At 43.0% G+C, this 20,434-nt stretch overlaps 1 protein-coding gene across 1 annotated transcript in view; it reads right to left on the reverse strand.

Moving 5' to 3' along the window:
* Positions 1–20,434, reverse strand: part of LOC115910587 (maltase-glucoamylase, intestinal-like) — a 59,824-nt gene that overhangs the window by 28,280 nt on the left and 11,110 nt on the right. The window contains exons 5-12 of the mRNA XM_030960837.1: positions 17,911–18,079; positions 17,213–17,309; positions 16,079–16,191; positions 7,489–7,614; positions 6,331–6,462; positions 594–707; positions 367–483; positions 201–285 (exon numbers count right to left, since the gene is read on the reverse strand). Of these exons, the coding sequence (XP_030816697.1) occupies positions 201–285; positions 367–483; positions 594–707; positions 6,331–6,462; positions 7,489–7,614; positions 16,079–16,191; positions 17,213–17,309; positions 17,911–18,079 (953 nt within the window). The remainder of the gene's footprint in view (positions 1–200; positions 286–366; positions 484–593; positions 708–6,330; positions 6,463–7,488; positions 7,615–16,078; positions 16,192–17,212; positions 17,310–17,910; positions 18,080–20,434) is intronic.

Consider the following 20,434-nt stretch of genomic DNA (forward strand, 5'->3'; position numbering starts at 1 on the left):
GAAAATCAGAGAATGGAATTATTTTTTCCCCTAAAATATAGCCAATCCAGGTTTAAAACAAAACAAACAAGAAAACCAAAGAAACAAAAAAACACCAATGAAATTATAATATTAATGTTATTCTAAAATATAATATCATATAAAATAGGAATAAAAATATAATATTAATAAATAATTCATTGCAATGAAATTATACTTACTAGGAATGAAAGGAGGGTTATTGATTTCAGTATCAGCACATCCAGGAATCTGGCCTCTCATGAAATTGGATGGTTCGTTCATATCCTTTAATAAAGAGAGTAAGACACATGAAAATCTTCATTTTCTTTTTTCTAAAGAAGGAAGAGAAGATATAATGGGACATACAATCCAGATGCCATCATAGTCAAGGACATCCTTGAACTCCAGACACAACTGGGTCCACCATTCCACTGTCCTGGGGTTGCTGTAGTCAGGAAACACACAATCTCCAGGAGGCCAGGCCTAGGGGTTACAAATGTAAATCCTGGTTATTTTCCCATTTCTATTACACTGCTGCTTTATTGTTTTGAAGCAGCACTAGACAAAATGAATCACAAAATTAAAAAACCCACCTGCCCAACAGCAGGAGTCACACCATCAGAGTTGTTCACCCACACTCCCATTTCCTGGCCGAGTTCATAAGGTCTGTAAGTGCCTGGCTCCTCATCCTTGGCTATGAAAGGGTCCTAAAAAGAGCAATCACACTTCCTTTATTGAAATCCCAGAGGTAACAATTAATCTTCTATTTTATATTTTATAAAAATTTGTGTTATGTTTTCTTAATGCTGACTGCAAAATATTGGAAGAAAACAGCATTAAAATTTAATAGGAGTCAAGAGCACATAATTTAGAAAAAGTCATTAAGGATATGTCATGAGTATTTCTTGTGTAAGGCAAAAGCAATGTGAAATTACTAAATATCCTCACGTTTATTTTTTATGAGACTTTCTATGTTCAAATTATTTTAAGACAGGCACTAGATTTTTACTCCCCCTCCACCAAGATCTCTGCTGTGGCTGGGTGCTGTGCTGGAGATTCCCACACTTGAGCCCCTCTGGGTTTCCTCCAAGGCAATCCGTATTCCAGCTGCCTCAGCACCAACAGCTCAATATTGGAATAACTGAAACTTTTCAAGGAGCTTGAAGCTGGACACATCCAACCTCAAAAGGGCCCTGTTAGCCCTCCATTCCAAACCAATGTTGGACAAGGATATGTTATGCCAGTCTGATGCAGAGAACACAATTCACACCTGCCTGTGGGGCCTTACACCTCTGCTCTCCTCAGGCACCCAGAGCACAGCATTTTACATCCCACAGCTTGTTCTTGCCCCTTCCCACTGCTTGGGGGGTCACCACCTCCCACTGCTGCCCCTGATATTGACACCAACAACTCCTCTCCCTCAGGATGACCTTCAGTAGCCACCAAGCTGGTACAAAGAGAGTCTGATCAGCTCCTGGGGAAAGACAGAAGCCCACCCACCATGTTGGAAGTAATAAAGTTAAGAATACTTTGAGATGTCAGTGACTGAAGAGGTACTTTGGTGCTCTGCCCAGCATTCAGCTGCAACCAAAAGGAGGTAAGTGCACTTTGCAAGACATCCCTAATTGGAAGCAACTATCTGCTTTGTGTTTTTTAGAACACATAAAGACTGCAGCCATTTTAGAAGGGAATTCTTTACTTTCTCCTTAGAAAATCTTACTTTCTCAGGTTCTGCTCTAGGCAAAACCTTTCAGTTATGAAACACAGTGGAGAAAAACACCATTGAAACAATTGTTCCACTCATTTGTAGCTTCTGCAATAATTTAAGTGAACATGAATCAAAATGTGATAGAAGTCTAACTAATAAATGTCTTAAAAAGAAAAAAGTATCAGAACCCAAACGGTAAGTTGCTTTAAAGGCTTGTTTTAAATCTCATTTAAATATGTGAATTAATTGGCTGATTTACTTGTGAGCCCTCTGATAAGCATAGCCCTGCTGAGGGAAGTATATTGTCCATGCCTCAACAACAAAAGCTACAGCTAAATCCCTGCTTTAAGTCCGAAATTTTGTTTAACTTTATCTAGCTCTAGTGTCACCTTCATAAGGACTGTAAGTGTCTATTACATTTTTAACTTGTTCAATAGTCCAACTTTGCAAAAGAGAAAACTGTCCATCTGCAATAATTATCTTATAATCGTGGTAAAGATGTCTCTCAAGGGACATGAAGGCTAGAAAAAGTCAGCTTAATTAGCTACTCCTAATGCAAACTTATGGTTTCCTTCAGCTGAAAGGTTGTTCTAGAGCATAAATCTAATACATTATGCAGGTTTAGTATTGCCCTGAAGAAAACAAAAGCTCCCTGTGCCTGCAGGGGTTGTTTGTGGGGAAGGAGCTTCATGCCTGTTAAATCTTCACTCATCATTTTAGCATTTAGGAGAAGAAGTGCTGAGCATCCTTAACTCCAGCTGACTGCCTGAAGACCTGTGAGCCCCCAGCACGTACCCAGACTGATGCACTTCCACCTGCGGCCCCACCCCAATCATATATTTTGATGCATATCCATAAAAACTCATCTCTGGAAATTTTTGGCTCTATAGCTCACACAATTGGACTTTAAAATGTTAAAGACATTGAGCATTATTTTGGCTCATGAGCATGTTGCTCTTGCGTTTCAAGTATTTCATCACTTATGCCATTCCTAGCTGTTTCTATTTTTAGCATGACTTAATAGACAGTATACAAGGTGTTTCATTAAAGATCCTCTTTAGTAAAAATGTTTATAATTTTTCAATGTACTCATTGTTACTTTAGAACGTCTTTGTTTCTAAAGAATATATTTGTTCTGGTACAGCTGAAACATGCAGTTATTTAGTGCAATGATGATGACCAGGTGCTGACATGCAAAGTCACAATTTCCCCTAAATAGAGGTGGCCTCTGAAAGAGATTAGGAGAGAGGAGAGCTGAAGGGCTGCACTTAGAGGCTCCAGTAATGGAGCCATGCTACTCTCAAGGTGACCATAGTCACAGAGGGCTCTCAGCACTGGGTGCAAGCATGGGGAGCAGACCTCCTGCTGGTGTGGCACCAGCAGGCACAGTGATGGTGGCACAGCTGAGATCAGGGTACCATCCTCAGGCAGGTTGCCAGTGTCAGTACTGCTGATCTGTGCTTTCCTTGTGACCAAAGTGGTCTTGAGATGATAGATGGAACCCATTCCCTAAATCCATTTACTACAGGTTTTCCATGACACTAACTGGCTGTCAGAACCCATTTACTGAAATCATCATGAGGGAGGCAACAATCTGCTATATTTGGAGAACTCACCAATTCCTGTCACTACCCAAAGGAAATCTAAACAGAAAATTGTTTTTTCAGTATCCAACTGGATTACACTTGCCTTGATTGCACCCACTGTGACTTGGGAACGAAACCCTTCACACTGCTCCAGCTCCCAACTCAACTTAGGGGAATACTTTACATCGCTAAAGAATGCTAAAAGACAGATTTTGACAGAGATATCAGCAACTGTAATAAAGTGAAAATAGAAAACTTCAGTACCAGTGCAACCTATACTTCTCATTAGCTTTTAAACAATGAAGGACAGACTGGCTCAGCTTTTGTTCTTTTTTCACAAGCTTGGCTAAAGAACAAGAGCAGAAGACAGGCCTCGGTTACAGGTTAGTGGAAGGATGAAAGAAAGGTTTCCTATCTGGATTCCCATTAGCTCATTGCATGAATTAAGAGTTGCTATGTTCCTTGTATCTGTCTAACAGCTGCATTTATACAGCAACACCTCCCTGCACTGCTGCAAAATGTGCCATCTGATAAACTGAAGGGGCTTAAAAATGTTGTTGAAGTTAAACTCATAAGGAAGAAGATAATGGATAACTAAACCATGACTGCTTGCCTGTAGCTTCATAACCAGCAGCAAGTGCAAAACAACTGGAGACATCCCAACAGTGATGAAAAAGAGATGACTACCATGCATTTACTGAAAGGCAAGAGTGCATAGGAAGAGCTACCCCAAACTCCTGGTATTTTGCTCCTATATTAATGTTTTGCAAACTGTTTTGAGATAAACCAATAAATAGGCATATGGTATTTAATGTTACAGCTCTAAGAGATTAGATCCTTTTTAGAGCAGTACTGAGGTTACAGAGAGCCTAAACTGCCTAACAGTTAGAAAGAGCAATCACTCCTGACAGCACATGTGCTCACTACTGCTCAGTTATTTACAATGATGTATCCATTTAATTTGGGTCTATTTTTGTCTTAAAGTTTCTTTCCATCAAAGTGACTTAGTAATCTGTTACTATTTAAACGCTGTGCCTTGAACCTTCACTGATGAAAACTGATTTCACTGCTGCACCCCCGAGCTTCTCAGAATGGAACCTTCAGGGGAAGGCATCTTTAGGGACAAATGGCTAGCAAGCAGCATTCACTGTATGCATACTGCTGTTTCCATTATCAATATGAAATTGATCACTTGGGCTGCGTGGTTTTGAGAGTCCTAGTAGTAAATGAAATTATAGTATACCAAAGCAAAGAGTAGGCAAATAATAAAAGGTATGTTTAAAGAAACTATCAGAAAAATCACAACTAAAAAGAAAACACTGATATAGCTATCTGTGGTGCTGACTAATCCATCATCCTCAGTCATGTTTTAAACTTCAAAACAAACTGCGAGAAAAAAATAAGGACAGGAGGGAGGCGCTTCTGCCTTTATCTATTTAACAAGATAATGTGATTTTTAGATGAGAAAACTGCAGTAGCTCTTGCTTATCGTGACTCCAGATACACCAGTGCAAGTGAAAGAGCAACTGTACCACAATTCAGGACTCTGCTGTTCCGTCTCTCTCTCCACAAGCCTTTGACAGGACCCCCAGGGCAAGAAGAGCAACATGGCCCTTATTTTAAAAGGATTGGTTTGACTTAGGGTCCAAACAAGTGGACCTGTCCATCATGATTCAGTCGGATTAACTGAATCCTGGTCTCCTTAAAAGCATGAGCCATCAATATAATTGCAGGTAAATGTGTTTGTTTAGACTAGCAGAGAAAGGCTGAGGGAGAATACACTTATTTGAATCACTGTATGAAGAAAGAAAATAAAAGGGTGAGAGACTGGCAGTTGGAAGTAAAGACAAGTAAGTAGTCCCCAAATGAACGTAGTATCCAAATGAAAGATATAAACTCACCATTTAGGTAGAAAACATATTACAAATCTACAGTTACAGTAAAAAGTGCTGAGAGAAACCCTGTGGGATTGTCTCCTCCTCCTCACCCTGTGGCTGCAGGTCAGCTCAGCCATGCCTGAGCCATGCCCAATCCATCTGCTGGGTCTGTTCATAGCACCCACCTGGGGAGGGACCCTGGCCCCAGCAGCTGTCTGTTGCTCAGCTCACCTTGCTGACAGGCAGCTTTACCCTAACGTTTGCCTTGAATCTGTCCTGCTGCAGTTTAAATTGCTTTTCCTCTTATCCTGCCCCCAGTGGTTATGGAGAACGAATAGCAGCCTGCTCTGGGGAGTGCAGCCCTCCTACTGCTAAGCTGCTGGGGGACACTGGAGAGCAAGATCTTGTGAATTTATCAATGGATTTTATTTAATTTCCTAATTTATTTTCACCTTTACTTAAATTTCGATTTAATTGGTCTCCAGTTTCCTTGCCACCATTGGCGCTCACTTAGCTACTGTGACGGAGTCATTTTGGCACAAGGACATGTACAGGGAAGTGCTGGAGAGAAACAGCAAATTTTGTTGGAAAAATTTACTGGGGAAGATGGAAAACTCCAATTTTCACTAGTATCCAAATTAATTCATTTGTCCATGTGCCAATTTTGGTCAGAGGTTCAACATACATTTTCCACAAATTTGCAGACAAGTAATCATCTCTCACATTAACATAGATAAAAAGTAAGTACAAAGAAACATGAATTGTAGTTAGTATATTCCAGAGTGATTAGGAATAGAATTTTTTCCACTATTCAACTATTTTTGTATATGTCTTAAAATAATTTGTTCATTTCAGGGAAAGAATTATATGAAAGCAATGTCAACTCAGAGGCAAAATTTCTCATAACTGAGTGGGGGAAAAGTGACAGAGAATTAATGTTTTGATATAGAGATGATACTGGTAGAGAGATATCGAATAAAGACAACACTTCTAAAAATTAAATCTGTGAGAACTTTTTCTTCAGCTCTTCTCAACATATGAGGAAATGGAAAATCTGCTACACTAGTATACCTGTGTTAGCACCTTGGTACTGCTATGAAGACTATGCTGGGAATAATTCTTATAAATGGAGAAATAATTAGCAACATTGTTAATTTACCAGAATCACAACGTTGTGCCTTCCACTCTTCTTCATCTCCTTAAAGAACTCTGGCAGACCAGCAAAATTCACTTTATCATAGGTAAAGTCCAGGCGACGTTCCATGTAGTCAATATCATAATGTTGGACATCCTAAACATTTTTCAAGTAAAAAATTACATTATTCCAGTAAAAAATTACATTATTTCAAGTAAAAAATTACATATACTCCAGAGCTTCATCCAGCTCTGGAGTTCTCAGACAGGGAAGACATGGATCTGTTGGAGCAAGTCTAGAGGAGGGCCACAAAAAAGATCAGAGGGCCTGGAGCACCTCTGCTATGAGGACAGGCTGAGACAGCTTGGAAAAGGGAAGGCTCCAGGGAGAACTTACTGAAGCCTTTAAATACCTAGAGGGGCTTGTAAGAAAGTTGGAGTCAGACTTTTTTGTAGGGGCTGTAGCAATAGGACAAGGGGTGGTGGTTGCAAACTAAAGGAGGGTAGATTCAGACTAGATATAAGGAAGGAATTTTTTACAATGAGGTGGTTGCACCCCAGGTAGATGGTGAATCCCCCATCCCTAGAAACATTCAATACTAAGTGGGACGGGACTCTAAGCAACCTGATTTAGTTGAAGATGCTCCTGCTGATTGCAGGGGGGGTGGATTAGATGGCCTTTAATGGTCTCTTCAAGCTCCAAGTATTCTATGATTCTATAACTGCAGTATTTGATACAGAAATCAGAATGCATGCAATGGTATTTCTAAAAGGCAACTAATGTATGTAATGAAACCTAAGAGACTGTAATTGTAATCCTAGCAGTGAACTACAAGAAAATGTAGAAGCCCTAGTTTAGCAACTATTTTGCAGTGATCTGCATCAGAAGTTTGTTTTCCATTATTTGTTTCTAAAATGATAGCACCTCATACTGCATAACAGCAAATCCACACCAAAATCACCTGTTATGCAGCCAAGAGCAGCACTTAAACATCATGTTCACAGCCCACTTTAAATGTTCTTTTCAGCATTATGAAGATATTACATGCAAACCCACTACAAAAGATTATGAATATCCTTTTACTCTACAATTCTTTTTGTAAGATAATTACTTTCCCTCCATTATAATTGTATTCACTTCAGAGTGTAAGGTTAGCACACACAGTGAAAGATCCATACTCACATACGGGATGTCATAGCGCTTCATGCGATTGACGGTTTCATTCAGAACATCAAGGCTGTTGTAGCCCCAGCGGGAGAGCTGGAATCCCAGAGCCCAGTAGGCTGGCATGTGTGGGCGTCCAATGGCCTGCAGCAGCAGTGAGGAACACAGAAACACAAGGGTGAGAGGAAAAGAAGTTACTCTGAAACACCAGGAGAGGCTTCCAGATCACTTAAAGCACAAAGGCCAGGGCACAGGAATCACCCTCCCATTAAATGCCCATTCCTTTCTCCGAGCGGCTCTTGGCACAGCATGCTTGGCACTTCTGGTGGATCCTTGCCCTTCAGAAAGACTCCATCCACACCAGCACTGAGCATCACTTCTAAGGACACCCCGGTGGAGGACATGGTGTATAAAAGCCAGGCTGATGTTAAATGTGGTCTCAGCCTCTGCACAGCAGCATGTGCCCTCACTCACAGGGCACATGCCAGCAGAAATCCATTGTGGAGCCTCATGCCACCTGATCCACAACAAGTCCACAAACTCCTTGGTCAACAGAATCTCCAACCACACACAGCAACACAAGCTTTGCAAACTTCTCTTGCCACATCCAGCTGAACTAACTTATCAAGAATCTGATCTTTATTTGAGCTCTCTGAAGTTTTAATCATATTTACACACCAATCTGATGAAACTCAGTTACTTGTGGCTGACTACTGTTATTGCTGGCCACAGCCTTGTGTTGCCAGGCACTGACAACCCTCTTCAAGGCCAGGCTTACTGTTTGGTCCTGAAATTCTCAGCTGAAACACAAGGTAATGAGTTAAATATGATTTATAAATATTTGATTTCCACTGTCTGAATGTAATCCATCTGTAAATGGCATGAGGAAACTCAATTGAGAGCACAGGGAAGCAAGGCATCCTGCTCTGCTTCCCCCGGTGAGCGCTGCTGTGGTAACCTGGGATGAGCAGTGGGCAATTACAATGTGTCTGTTGTACAAACAAGCTGAAGTCTGGTTTTGTCTCATTAGTACACACCAGTGTTTTCTGGGGCACATCTCCTGAAATCCTTACTTCAGTTAAATCCAATGAAACTAACCTTTGATTTATATTTCCAACGTCTTTGCACGCAATACATGAAAATCTAGTAGCTAGTAAGCACCCATGACTTATTAATCAGCTGCAGGTATTGTCCCCCTTTGGCTAAATAATGGTCCCTCCCTTATTTCCTTGTGGATCTCCATAGTTAAGTAATGATGCTGAAAAGTGAAAAACAACAAAACTTGCATATTGGCAGCTAAACCCCATCTACTTCAAATAAATAAAACAAGGCATTTCTGGCAGTCTGTATCTATTGCATTGCTAAGCTCTCTGGAGATGCATTGCATGAAGGCACACCTTCCTATGGGATTTTCTCTAGGAAGTATGACCTGGGAAAGCAAGGCTGAGCTTGAAATTGCTCTAAAATACATCACAAGCTAGAGCATCAGTACACAGATGTACAAAGTGCATCAGACAGAAAACCACACTTGGGAGTGAGGCAAAGCTGAGGATGCTTTTAATGCCCCTGAGCTGGGAAAAAAACAGGGTAAATTGCTTCCAAACAAGAAATGCTTGGGAATACACAGCCAAACATTTCAATTTGGCTACAGTGTGCTTTTACTTGTTGGGGTGCTGCTGTTTCACATAAGCAGAAACATAAGGAGGCCATAACCAGTGGTGAGGCTAATGCTTTGGGTGTCTCCAGGAGGGACACTCCAGCTGATCTGCAGAGTTGCCCCATACACCTGCTGCTTGTCCTGTCCCACCAGACTTAACTTTCCTGATCCTCCTCAACACTTCTCCTCCAATTCACCTGGAGGCTGGGGTATTCAGAAGAAGTGAGAGCAGCTCTCAGCAGTGTGTTCCTGCCACATTGGCACTCAGCTTCCGCTGCACACTGCTGTGCCCTTGCCAGGGCAGGCCCTGAACAGACAAAGGTGGTGCCCATCATGTAGGGGGAGGCCAATGGGCAGACATGCTATAACTACCCTGGAGCTATCCCATCTCCTGGCACATATCACCAGTTTTTTTTCTGGACATATCTGATCACCCAGACCATCTTTCAAGCTACGCTGGAGTTTTCCATGGAGAGCTGAATGGGATGTGATGGCTCAGGACAATCTCCCAGACACCTTGTGAGCCAGCACCAAGGTGTCCAACACAGCATGGCAAACCTCAGGGCAAGAAGTCTTCTTCTCTGGCACACCCACACTCACCGTGTTAAGGACAAATTCATCTGAGGAGGCAGCAGAGCTTGTTTTAGACCAGCAAAGGCTGCAGGATGAGCTTTGTGAACCCACCATTTTGTGCTCCTAAAGCAGATGCATATTTTGCCCTTGCTTTCTCTACTGGAAACAGAGAATGACCTCTACAAACAAGGTTAAAAAAACAGACCAAAACAAAAGAACTCCCTAATGAAATAAAATGCTTTGTGCACAGGCTTCTCATCTTGGACAAGAGAAATAGGGAAAACTGGCTGATAAATATTAATCCTGCAGCTCAATGCAGAGCCCTGTGCCCTGGCAGGATGTCTGCATGGCATCTGCTGCCTCTTCCCAAGCAGGCTGGGAAATGGGAAAGGGGGAACCAGCCTGGGCAGAGGCAGTGGGAGCTGCTGAGCAGCTCTGCTCTGGATCCTGTGACACCCCAGGTCACTCCTGCCTGGGGAGAACAGCCTGGGACATTGCCAGTGCATTTCAAGATTGGATGGGGATTGGCTTCTTCTCCACGTCCTATCAAGCATGCAGGTGGAGAGCACTGGGGCTGGAGGTGGAGCTGTGGCCACTGGTGTGTCAGTCAGAGCCCTTCCAAAAGACCATGTCCCCAGCACTGGGGTTTGCTGGGGTTCACCTGCTCACCCCTATGGGATGGTGCTGTGTCATTCTGGACCACAGAGTGAGACAGTATTTTGTGACAGCATCCCTTGAGGAGTTTGGCATTACAGCTGAACCAACAGAAAAATATCTACCTTGCAAGGAAGATATTAAGCTTTTAAAGCAATTAGTTCTCTAGGTTCACCAGGCTGGTGCATCTATGGTGAGCTTAATTGAAACCAGCAGAACATTTGAAGAGGAAGGATGAAAACAGGGCAGCTGGGAAAACAAATGTTCTTTTTTCTAATTGTGCTGTGGACTCTCTCTAATGGATCCCCCTGAAGCTTCCTGATAAAGTAACTGACATATGGTACCCACTCACAGATGGATCAGCAGAGGCAGGAATGTAATTTTGCAAACCTGAAGACTCAAGTTGGATTTGATATATATTTAGGATCTACTTAATTCATACAGATTGCATTCTGCATACAAATGATCAGAAAGTGCAGCAGCCAGAGAAAGCCTGCTTGGCAAACTGACTCCCATAGAATCAGAAAAGGTAGATGGGGTATGGCAGGGGAACTGAGAGAGGAAAACATACAAACAGCAAACATATGGAGTATCCAAAATGAAGGGGGAAAAAAGCACAAAGATATGGTAGTGCAGAACCAGTAAAAACAAAAGATCCTATTTTCTGTTCCAGAATTCTTCCTGCACTTGCTTCTTAAATAACTCGTGGTGTTTAATAAATTCACTGTTAGTGTTTGCATGTTTACATAACTTAGCATTATGTGTATTTTTTTTCACTTTTTTCAGAGCCACCTGAGAGCTTGAGGAGGTACCCTGGAAGCATTTTGTGGTAAGAATGAGGTTCAGGGGAAACAAGTATATCTAACAGATAAAATCTGTGACTAGGGGGCAGGTGATCTATATTCATTTTCCCTGTGTTGGATTATTGGGCAAATAATGTTACTAATATAAGCATCAATGATATGTACTAAGTTATAAATTCTATAGAGTAAATCAGGATCCTATTCTGTTAACACTATGACCAAAGACGTTGATGAGAGAGAGACAGATGCAGAGTTATGCCTACATATCACAGAGGCTGGAGAGAGGTTCTCTTTCCTGTGCTCACAAAGGAGCTGAGATGTCCTGCAATGCAGATTGCTAATCTTACACCCTAATTAGCCACATAAAATGATTTCTGAAGCTTGATATTTGCTTCAACTCCCTTTCTTCAAAGAGGAGTTATAGGAGAAAACTGTAAAACCCAAGTGGGCTAATGCACTGGGTTTAGTGTTTCTGTATGGCTAAACACACAATGGATAACCACAGGTGCTCCCATGGCCCACATATCTGTATCTAGCTCATCTTCTGTATGGCTAAACACACAATGGCTAAATTCCACAGGTGCTCCCATGGCCCACATATCTGTATCCAGCTCAGCTGCTATGACTAAGGCAAGCAGCTGAGTGCTGTGGGCACCCAGTCAGTTAGAGGGCAACCTTCACTCAAAGTCTGTTAACAGAAGCTAAGCTTTGATTTAGGAGAGCAAAAAGAAAGGCTCTGCAGCTGCTGAACCATAAAGAAGATGCTCACAACCTCAGGAATATAAAAAAATTAAGGATTTTCAATGCCAAGGTCTTCAAATATTGGTTTTTCCTGCACACAACAATTATCAGTTGTTTATTCCTTCTTGAGGAATTCAGCTGCAAGACTCTCACTGAATCATCTGTGACAAGATCTATGTACAAGCAGGTTCCCCATGTTACCTCTCCAATAGGAGAGTGGACTAGAGACCTCTGAGGTCCCTTACACCTGTAACTAGCCCACAGCTCTGTTAAGAAGGAAGCAAACCAGCAATTTTCTCTCCAAACAGAATCAGGAGACCTACAGTATGCTCACTTACAGCTTGTTATTGGATAATTTGTGATAAAATAACAAATTCAAGGCCTTTATTCAAGAGCTATTAAATATCTGTTTTTTGAACCCCGACATTCCTGAGCATCTTGTTATGGAGTTCACACACTACTGCTGTGCACTGCTGGTCTGTTCTAAAAGGCCACCAGTGGCCTTGGCAATGTTGGCCGGGTATTAGGTGTGACTGCAGATCCTCAGCCAGGCTCAGGTCAGTGCCTGAACTCTTTAGCTAGTTACTGCTTTTTCTCACCCCCCTGCAAACGGAGGTGTTTGCTGTTAAAAGTGAGGTTTGTGTTACATAACTGTTCTGCACACCAGACATCTTCTGCAGCAGGAGAAAAATGTGATCACTGTCATACAGAGAGAGCTGTACAGGACAATCTCAGATGTCTTAGACATGGTAGGAGTAACACCCCACACAGCGGGCTCAGGGACAGGAGGGAGCAGAGGAATTGGGCTGGAGGCTGCTCCTTCCCATGGGACCATGCCCAGCACAGACCCCATAGCTGCTGCCACTGCTGCAGCACCCAGGTGCCAGTGGCAGGATGCATCCTACAGCTCACCTCTGCTCCCTGCAGCACACAGCAGAGGGACAGAGGTACCAGCATTCACCCTCTGCTCCCTTCTCACACCTTGCCTCACTCTTGGAGTCCATTTAAAGCAGATTATCCTTGGCCAGGCTGGCATCCAGGGCCATCACAGCCTTTGCTGTTACCTGTCCTCACTCCAAGGATGCAGAGAGGCTGGTGACTCTGGCAGAGCAGCTCCAATCAACCCTGATCATCCCAAGAGCCAAGAGCCCTGCTCTTGGCATAGCCTGGACCCAGCAGCTCTGGCAAGGGTCTGTGGTCCACCCTGGGTGCTGGTGACAACCTGGAGAGGTGTGTGCGGAAATCTTGCATGCTCCAGAGGCCAAATATAGAGCTTTGTTACAAAGCTGTCCTAACTCACTGGTTTGGAGGGAGCCACATGAAAGCCCAGAGCAGAGCTAAGCTCCTAAACCTCTCACAGAAACAAGCATAGCAGGGGCAGAGAGGAGGCTCAGATCCTGAACTGGCACTGAAGGCAATGCCACAAAATATCTGAGAAAGGTGTAAAGCACTTTTCTCTGGAAACATCTCCCTTGTTCTCACCAGCTGCACAGCCACTGGCACCTGGCCACCCTGCCACACCAGTGGGGCCATCCCAGAGAGATAAACTGAGGGGTCCCTGCAAAAAGCAGTGGCAGGGGCAGACTTGCTCAGGAGGGAGGCAGGTGCTATTCCACTGAGAAGCTCTGCAGCAGTGCAACCTGGTCCCACCAGGGGCCCCTGCAGCCAGGAGCTCCCAAAACACCAATTCACAGAGGAGACCCATGCAAACAGCTCAGAGAGCCGAGGCATGCTGCTGAGCAGTGCCCTGCAGACATCAGTCACACTTCTCCTTTCTACCCCTTTTCTTTCCCTACAGCATGGCAATGACTGCACAGGGAAAATCCTCTCAGTGTGACAGAATAGACAATTGAAAAATAAAGTCTTTTCTGTCTCCTTCACCTTCCCACATATCTTGTACATAAAAGCCAAATTATTACCCTAGAGACTAATAATATGGTAATTGTAACATTTTTGACCTTGGAATTTCAGGATGTTTACTGAAGAAGTTATTATTTCACATTGAAATTACTAACATGCATTCTTTAAGATTCCCTAGAGAGTTGAGCACAAGCTCAGAGAATACAGAACAGGATTTTTTTGTCCTGGCATGTGACATGTCTCATTAGGAGACACCCACTGCTCTCCTTTACTTTGTTTTCTTTGCTCCAGCTCCATTTCCAGAGACAGGGGTGGAAAGTGAGCTGCCACTACCCATCAGCTGGAGAGTGAGAACTCTCTCATTTTATTTTCAGATGCTGACCACCTGCTAAGCCACAGAAATGCTGCCTTCAAACACCAGTAAAAGACTTTGAAAAGGAACAGGCGTGGCTCTAATTTCCATCGAACTGCTGCACTAACTCCCTTGAAATGGGGATCAAAGCTCCAGCCTGGGGGAGAGTTGCTTTACTTTTCCCCCCTTTCCCCTCCCGGTTTTATTACCCACGTGTAAAATCCCAGCTTGCTTGCTGGTCTGTGGCAGTGGCATCAGAGATAGTGTGTGCTGGTTTGGGCTGGGATATCGTTAATTTTCTTTATAGTAACTGGAATGGGCTGTGTTCTGGATTTGTGCTGAAAATAGTGATGATAATTCAGGGATATATTTGATTTTGCTGAGCAGTGCTTACACAGAGTCAAGGCCTTGTCTGCCCCTTACTCCATACCACCAGTGAGGAGGCTGGGGGTACACAAGGAGTTGGGAGGGGACACAGCCAGGACAGCTGAGCCCAGCTGACCCAAGGGATATTCCATATCAAATGGCTTCATACTCAGCACATAAATCTGGGGGAAGAGGAAGGGGGAGCTGGATATTCAGAGTGATGGCATTTGTCTTTCCCAGTAACAGTCACACGTTCAGCCATTCCCCCGATTCCTGGGGGTGTCTAAACACCCTCCTGCTGGGAACTGGTGAATGAATTCCTTGTTTTGCTTGGCTTGTGTGCACAGTTTTGCTTCACCCATTAAACTGCCTTTATCTCAACCCACGAATTTTCTCACTTTTACCCTTTGGATTCTCTTCCCCACCCCACTGGGGGGGCGTGAGTGAGTGACTGTGTGGGGCTGAGCTGCCAGCTGGGGTTAAACCATGACAGACAAAGGGAGGGGATGATGTGCAGAGGGACAGGCACTTTAAAAGAAGGCAAGCATAGGATATGGAGGCTTTAAAAATCCAAGAAGGACAAAATGTTTGCCAAAGGTCAGAGCTCAGGCCCCTTTGAGGGGTGGCATGGGGAAAGGCAGAGCAGACGCACATCTTGCTCTGAGCTCTGAGTGCCTGGCTCTGGGATGCCCTACCCTGTTCAGCCTTCCTCAGGGAAAGCTAATTGCAGTCTAATCCTCAGGGTCTGCACTGTGACCCCCCCTTCTCACAGTAACATGCTTACTCCAGTTTTGCTCCACACTCTTTAGGTTTGGCACTGACTTCTTTACATACACAGCTTGCATCTGAGGTGGCAATTTTCTGTGGAAAAGCCCAGTTGAAGCCTCATTTGGTGACCAGCAAAAACATATTATCTGCTACTTTTTTCCGCACAGTCCTCACTAAATAAGAATTGCACGTACACTTCCAAATCAGCCATTGGCATGTGCACTCTCAGTTCTCTGGAAAACATTGGGCAATTGGATAGCAAGTAGTTACACTCTGTGAGACAGCAGTAAATGCAGTGTTATACATCCATGCTCTCCAATGCAATTATATGGGTTTTCATTAGTAAAAACCAGCCTGATGGCTGCAAAATCAGCAAGCAATTCCACTGGCAAATAAAGGCTTGAAGACTTCAAAGTCCATTCAATATCTCTGAAATCCAACATATGTAAAGTTCCCAAACATTCCCATCTGTGCTCTGCCTAGTTTGTTTTCTTGGCCTGCAGTATCAAAATGCAGACTATAAAACTGTGAGAGCCCAGAGAGGAGTAAGCTTAGACAGGTATTTCTCTAATCATTGCATCCCTTTAGGGCATCCCATCCTGACATATTGCAGGAGAGGCTGGAATGTGCACTGAACAGCCAGCCTGCCTGTGACACTCAGACTGCTCACAGATGCTCGAGCACACGCCAGCTTTCCCATGGATCTGAAGCTGCAGCTTTGTACAAATGGATCAGGACAAAGCTCTGCCTGCACTACCCACTGATACTACCAGATACTGACAGGACTGTGTTACAAGGCACTGTTCCATGAGCCATGAGCACTTTTCTACTGACCTCAGTGTACTGCTGAACCACATTCTCAGGAGTTGGTCCCATGAAGAGATAGAAGTCGAGGATCCCTCCAATAGTGCGGAAAGTCAAAGATGGGTTTGGAGACAGAGTAACATCTAAAAGGGAAAAAAAAGGCCCTCAGCACAAACCAACTCTGCACTATACATGGGAATAGGTCAAGAATGCATCAGAGGAGGTTGAGACCCAATATTAGGAGACATTTCTTTACTGAGGGTGGGCAAATGCTGGAACTGGCTTCCTAGAGATGTTGTTGATGCCCTGAGCCTGTCAGTGTATAAGATCATTTGGACAATGCCTTAAGAACATGTTAAGCTTTCCGTCAGCCTTGTAGTGTTCCGGCAGTTGTACTACATGTTTCATGTCCATTCCAACTGAAATATTCTATCCTATCCTATCCAGATGTGTGCACCCTGGGCTCTTCTGTGCACCTTGTGGGTACGACTGGATGAACAAACAGGGCCTGAAGGTAGGGAGGCCCAGTGTTTCTGTAATCTCTGCTTTCAGATTGGCATGGTGCAGCAATAAATCACAGAAACCCACACAGCGTAGATTGCACAGATCCATTTATCTCAGATTCATATTTATACAAAGGATCAACAAGTTTGTGTTTAGGGTTCCTCTATGCTATTTTAATCTTATTGAAAGCCATTGTCTGCCAGGGGAAACTGATTTTATAGACTAAGTGAAGATTCCCCTTTTCTGAAATTATACCACTAGATTTATGCAGTAAGGTGACCATGGCAACATACAAAACTATTCTCCAAAGAGAGAAGATAGGACTAACCTAAACTGATTTGATTTTGTTATGCCAATCTCAGAGGAAATTTCTTCCACCTTCTTCTTTCCCTCTATTTGCATCTATTTTCATTAAAAAGTTAAGAATGTATTTTCCCTGAAAATGCCTAAAAATGCTCAAATTCCTTGTTAAAAATTCATTCTACTGAAATCTCTTTGAAAAATCTTTGAAAAATCTATTAGTCCTGGAAGCTTAGTTAGCCACACAGTCACTCATATTTGTACCACATTAAAAAGCAGTCAGTAAAACAGTACTTTATACTTACTAATCTATCATATTTCTATACGCAGTCCATCTAGGGAATCCATATATCTTTTTACCTTGTGCATTGGAGTTCAGAAGGAGAACACCGTGGGCATTGGCGTCTGGTTCTACGCACATGTAGAAAGGGTGAACTCCATAGAGGTTGGCAAATGACTGAAACATAAAGAACATATGAAGTATCACTTGACTTTGCTATTTTTCATAGCTTTTGTCAGGTAGCTACCTATGCACAGACAAGGAAATAAATTCATTCATATTCAGAGACTTATTTTGAAAGGTTGGGAATTCTTCCATCTAAATTGGTGCAAAGTCAAATTGACAGAAGAGTTGGTTTTTTTTTTCTGCCTTACCACAATGGAATTTTTTAGTCTTCCCCAGTTAAAGCTTTGATATTCTGCTAAATCCTTCAAAATGGCATGAGTAAGAATTGCTTTCCTAGTTAAAACAGATTCAGCCCTGGACTCCAGCCAAATATCTAATGAGTCCTGCTGGAGTCCAGCTTGTTTGGATGAACAGGGATTGATCCAAGCATGAAATGCAAAGCTCTCCTGAACCAGGATCTTGGCACACAATATACTTTTTCCTGAAAACTGCACCGTGAGAAAGGTTCTGATAAGTGTTTTCAAAGTTCCCTCAAAACATTCATGGCTTCGTCTTTAATGAAAACTGATGATACCCGCGAAGCTTGTGACATTCCATGTTTGCCACCTCCTTTTGGTGACAGGCTAGGACAAAGTGTTGCAGAGTGAATTACCGTTGGTGCCTGGTCCCTGGCGTACATGCCATAGGTAACAAAGTTCATGTTGTGCTTGAAAGTCGGGTGCTCGTGTTCACCAAACCCATACACAGAAGTGGATGGCACAGTGGTGGTGATCTGAAGGAACTGGTTGGAGAAAAACAGATCAACCAGGGGACTGTCCCACCTGTGACAAACAGAGCGAGACAGGATTAGTTTGTTTCTCTTTGGAAGGTACCATTTTAAGTTCATGTCTGGCTATTTGTACTTTTTATGTATTTTGGAGAATAACAGTATTAAAAGTTCATTAAATTCTATGCATGCGTCTAAAGTGCTTAACCTAACACATTAAATTCATCTTGCAACGGTTGAAGATATCTCATCTACTTATGTAAAAAGAATGCATCAATATAATTTTTGAAAAGAGCAACTAAAACAACAGAAGACAGACTATAAATCTATTATCAAAATAAGTGGTTGCTTATGCTATTTCTATGACAACCAATGTGAAAGGCTAAAAATTGTTATTACACAGTGGAGTTCAGAATACTTAATGAGAACAAAAGACATTATATCAGCCTTCTTTAATGTTTTGCTGTATCAGGACCCAAATACCCCCAACTTCATGCAGGTGCCTAAAATAGAGGTATAGTTTTCTCCAGACTCTGCTTGAACAAGATGTTTTTATTGTGATGACTCTCCTGCTTCTCTCACCAGCTTAATGCATTTATTTCTATTGAATCATCTGTGGACACAGGATCACATTTTAATTAGGTGCTACATTCTGTTTCTTATCTCTAGAGCTATAATGAGCTGCAAGTTAGATGGGGGATAACATAGTCAAGCTGTGGAGAAGTGTTTTGTTAATGGTCATGTGTATGCCATGAGTAGCTCATTTAGATAGCACCCTCTCGAGCCTTGTTTAACCATGAATTTGTTACAGCTAATTAAAATAAATGAGCCCAAGCCATAGAGCACAGAAGTGGCATAACTCTCCTTTTAATGTTCTTCTGTCAATGATTTTGACAAAATTAAATGGTAGATCAAATTGACTGGTAAATCAGAGAAATGGGAGATGGGTGGTGTTGGTGGGGAGCAGCTCTAACCCTCACAAGGAGAGCACTCTGGTGAGTGGCCTGCCCTCCGTGCCACCAGCAGCCCTTCCTGGGGACAAGTCCCTGCTGCTGGGAGGACTGGGAGGGCACCACTGGTCCCACCACACTGGCGGGCTCTCCCCACGAGGCTGCAAGGACGGGCGCTCATGGGGATGCTTGAGGCACTACCTTGCCTCTCCATGCAAAACTCAGGCACAAGATATCCCAAAATTTTCCTAGAAAAATCCAAAGTCACACACGGATACTAAAGGGTCTGTGTGTTTTTTAAAAGTCTATTTGTCCTTTCCTACAAGCAGAAGAAGAATTTGTATGTAACTCTTGATTTGGATTTTTGCCAGCAGGAACCCCTCCCTCCCTCCTTTCCATCATCTCCACCTACATGCAGTACTGAATAAAATTATTTTCTTTTAGAAGAGCTATGCATGCAAAACATCCCTGAGAATTAGATCTAGTCCTTGACAAATAAAGGCCTTTCTGCAAGAAGCAGTTGTCGTGCAAGAATAGGGATGGCTCTGGAGCTATAGTCCTGCCCAAAGGAAAACTGTCACACAGCTCTGCTCTGTGCCAAGACAGGAAGGGTCACTGCTCTGAGCAGACCAGAGGGATAAGAAAACCTCAAACTATGCCAGAGGGGAAATACTTTTGAAAAGTTTAAATATCTGTCCTAAGTCATTGAGCTCTCCCCATGATGTCTGTTCAGAGGACATGAGGCTTTGTATATTTGTGGTACCCACATTATAGCATGGACATTTCCTATCATGAGAACTCTTAGTGTTACCATGGCATAAAAGTATTACTTCATTAAAGTATTACTGCAGCTCAGCAAGTCCCCTTCCTGACCAGGAGGGTCACTGGGGTGGTGCAAATGACAGCCCTAGGAACAAGCCTTCTGCCCCACCGTATCTCTACATGTTGTGGAGAAACTGGTTTATGACTCATGCATTCCTTCAGGCAACTCTACATCTGCATGACATTGCCATAACAGCGCCCTGCTCTGCATCCCTCCATGGCTCAGCTCCCTGGGGCTGCCACCCCCACCAGCACAGCTCCCCATCAGCCTTGTCCTTCCCTAGACCTCTTCATGCCAGCATAGCTATGCACTAAATATAGCATTAGCCATGACATAAAAAGGCTGGTAATGACTCTCTTTTTTTTTTTCTGGGCATCATTATGTCATCTCCATCTGAAGGAAAGCATGAACAGGTTTTCCCCTGGCACTATTCTCTGCCTTCACTCCAAGCAGCTTCCTGAGTCCTTGTGCTCCCTAGCACACCATGGTAGCTGTTGTGCTACTTTATGTGTTTGCACATGTAGTGTTGGCAAGGAGCAATCACTTAGATGAAAAAAATATGGCATTCCTTAAAACCTTGGATACAATAAAAGAAAATGTTATATTTCTCCCACCTTCCCTCCTGCTAGTTTGAAGC

Source organism: Camarhynchus parvulus, chromosome 1A (genome assembly GCF_901933205.1).
Source record: "Camarhynchus parvulus chromosome 1A, STF_HiC, whole genome shotgun sequence".
Lineage (NCBI taxonomy): Eukaryota > Metazoa > Chordata > Aves > Passeriformes > Thraupidae > Camarhynchus > Camarhynchus parvulus.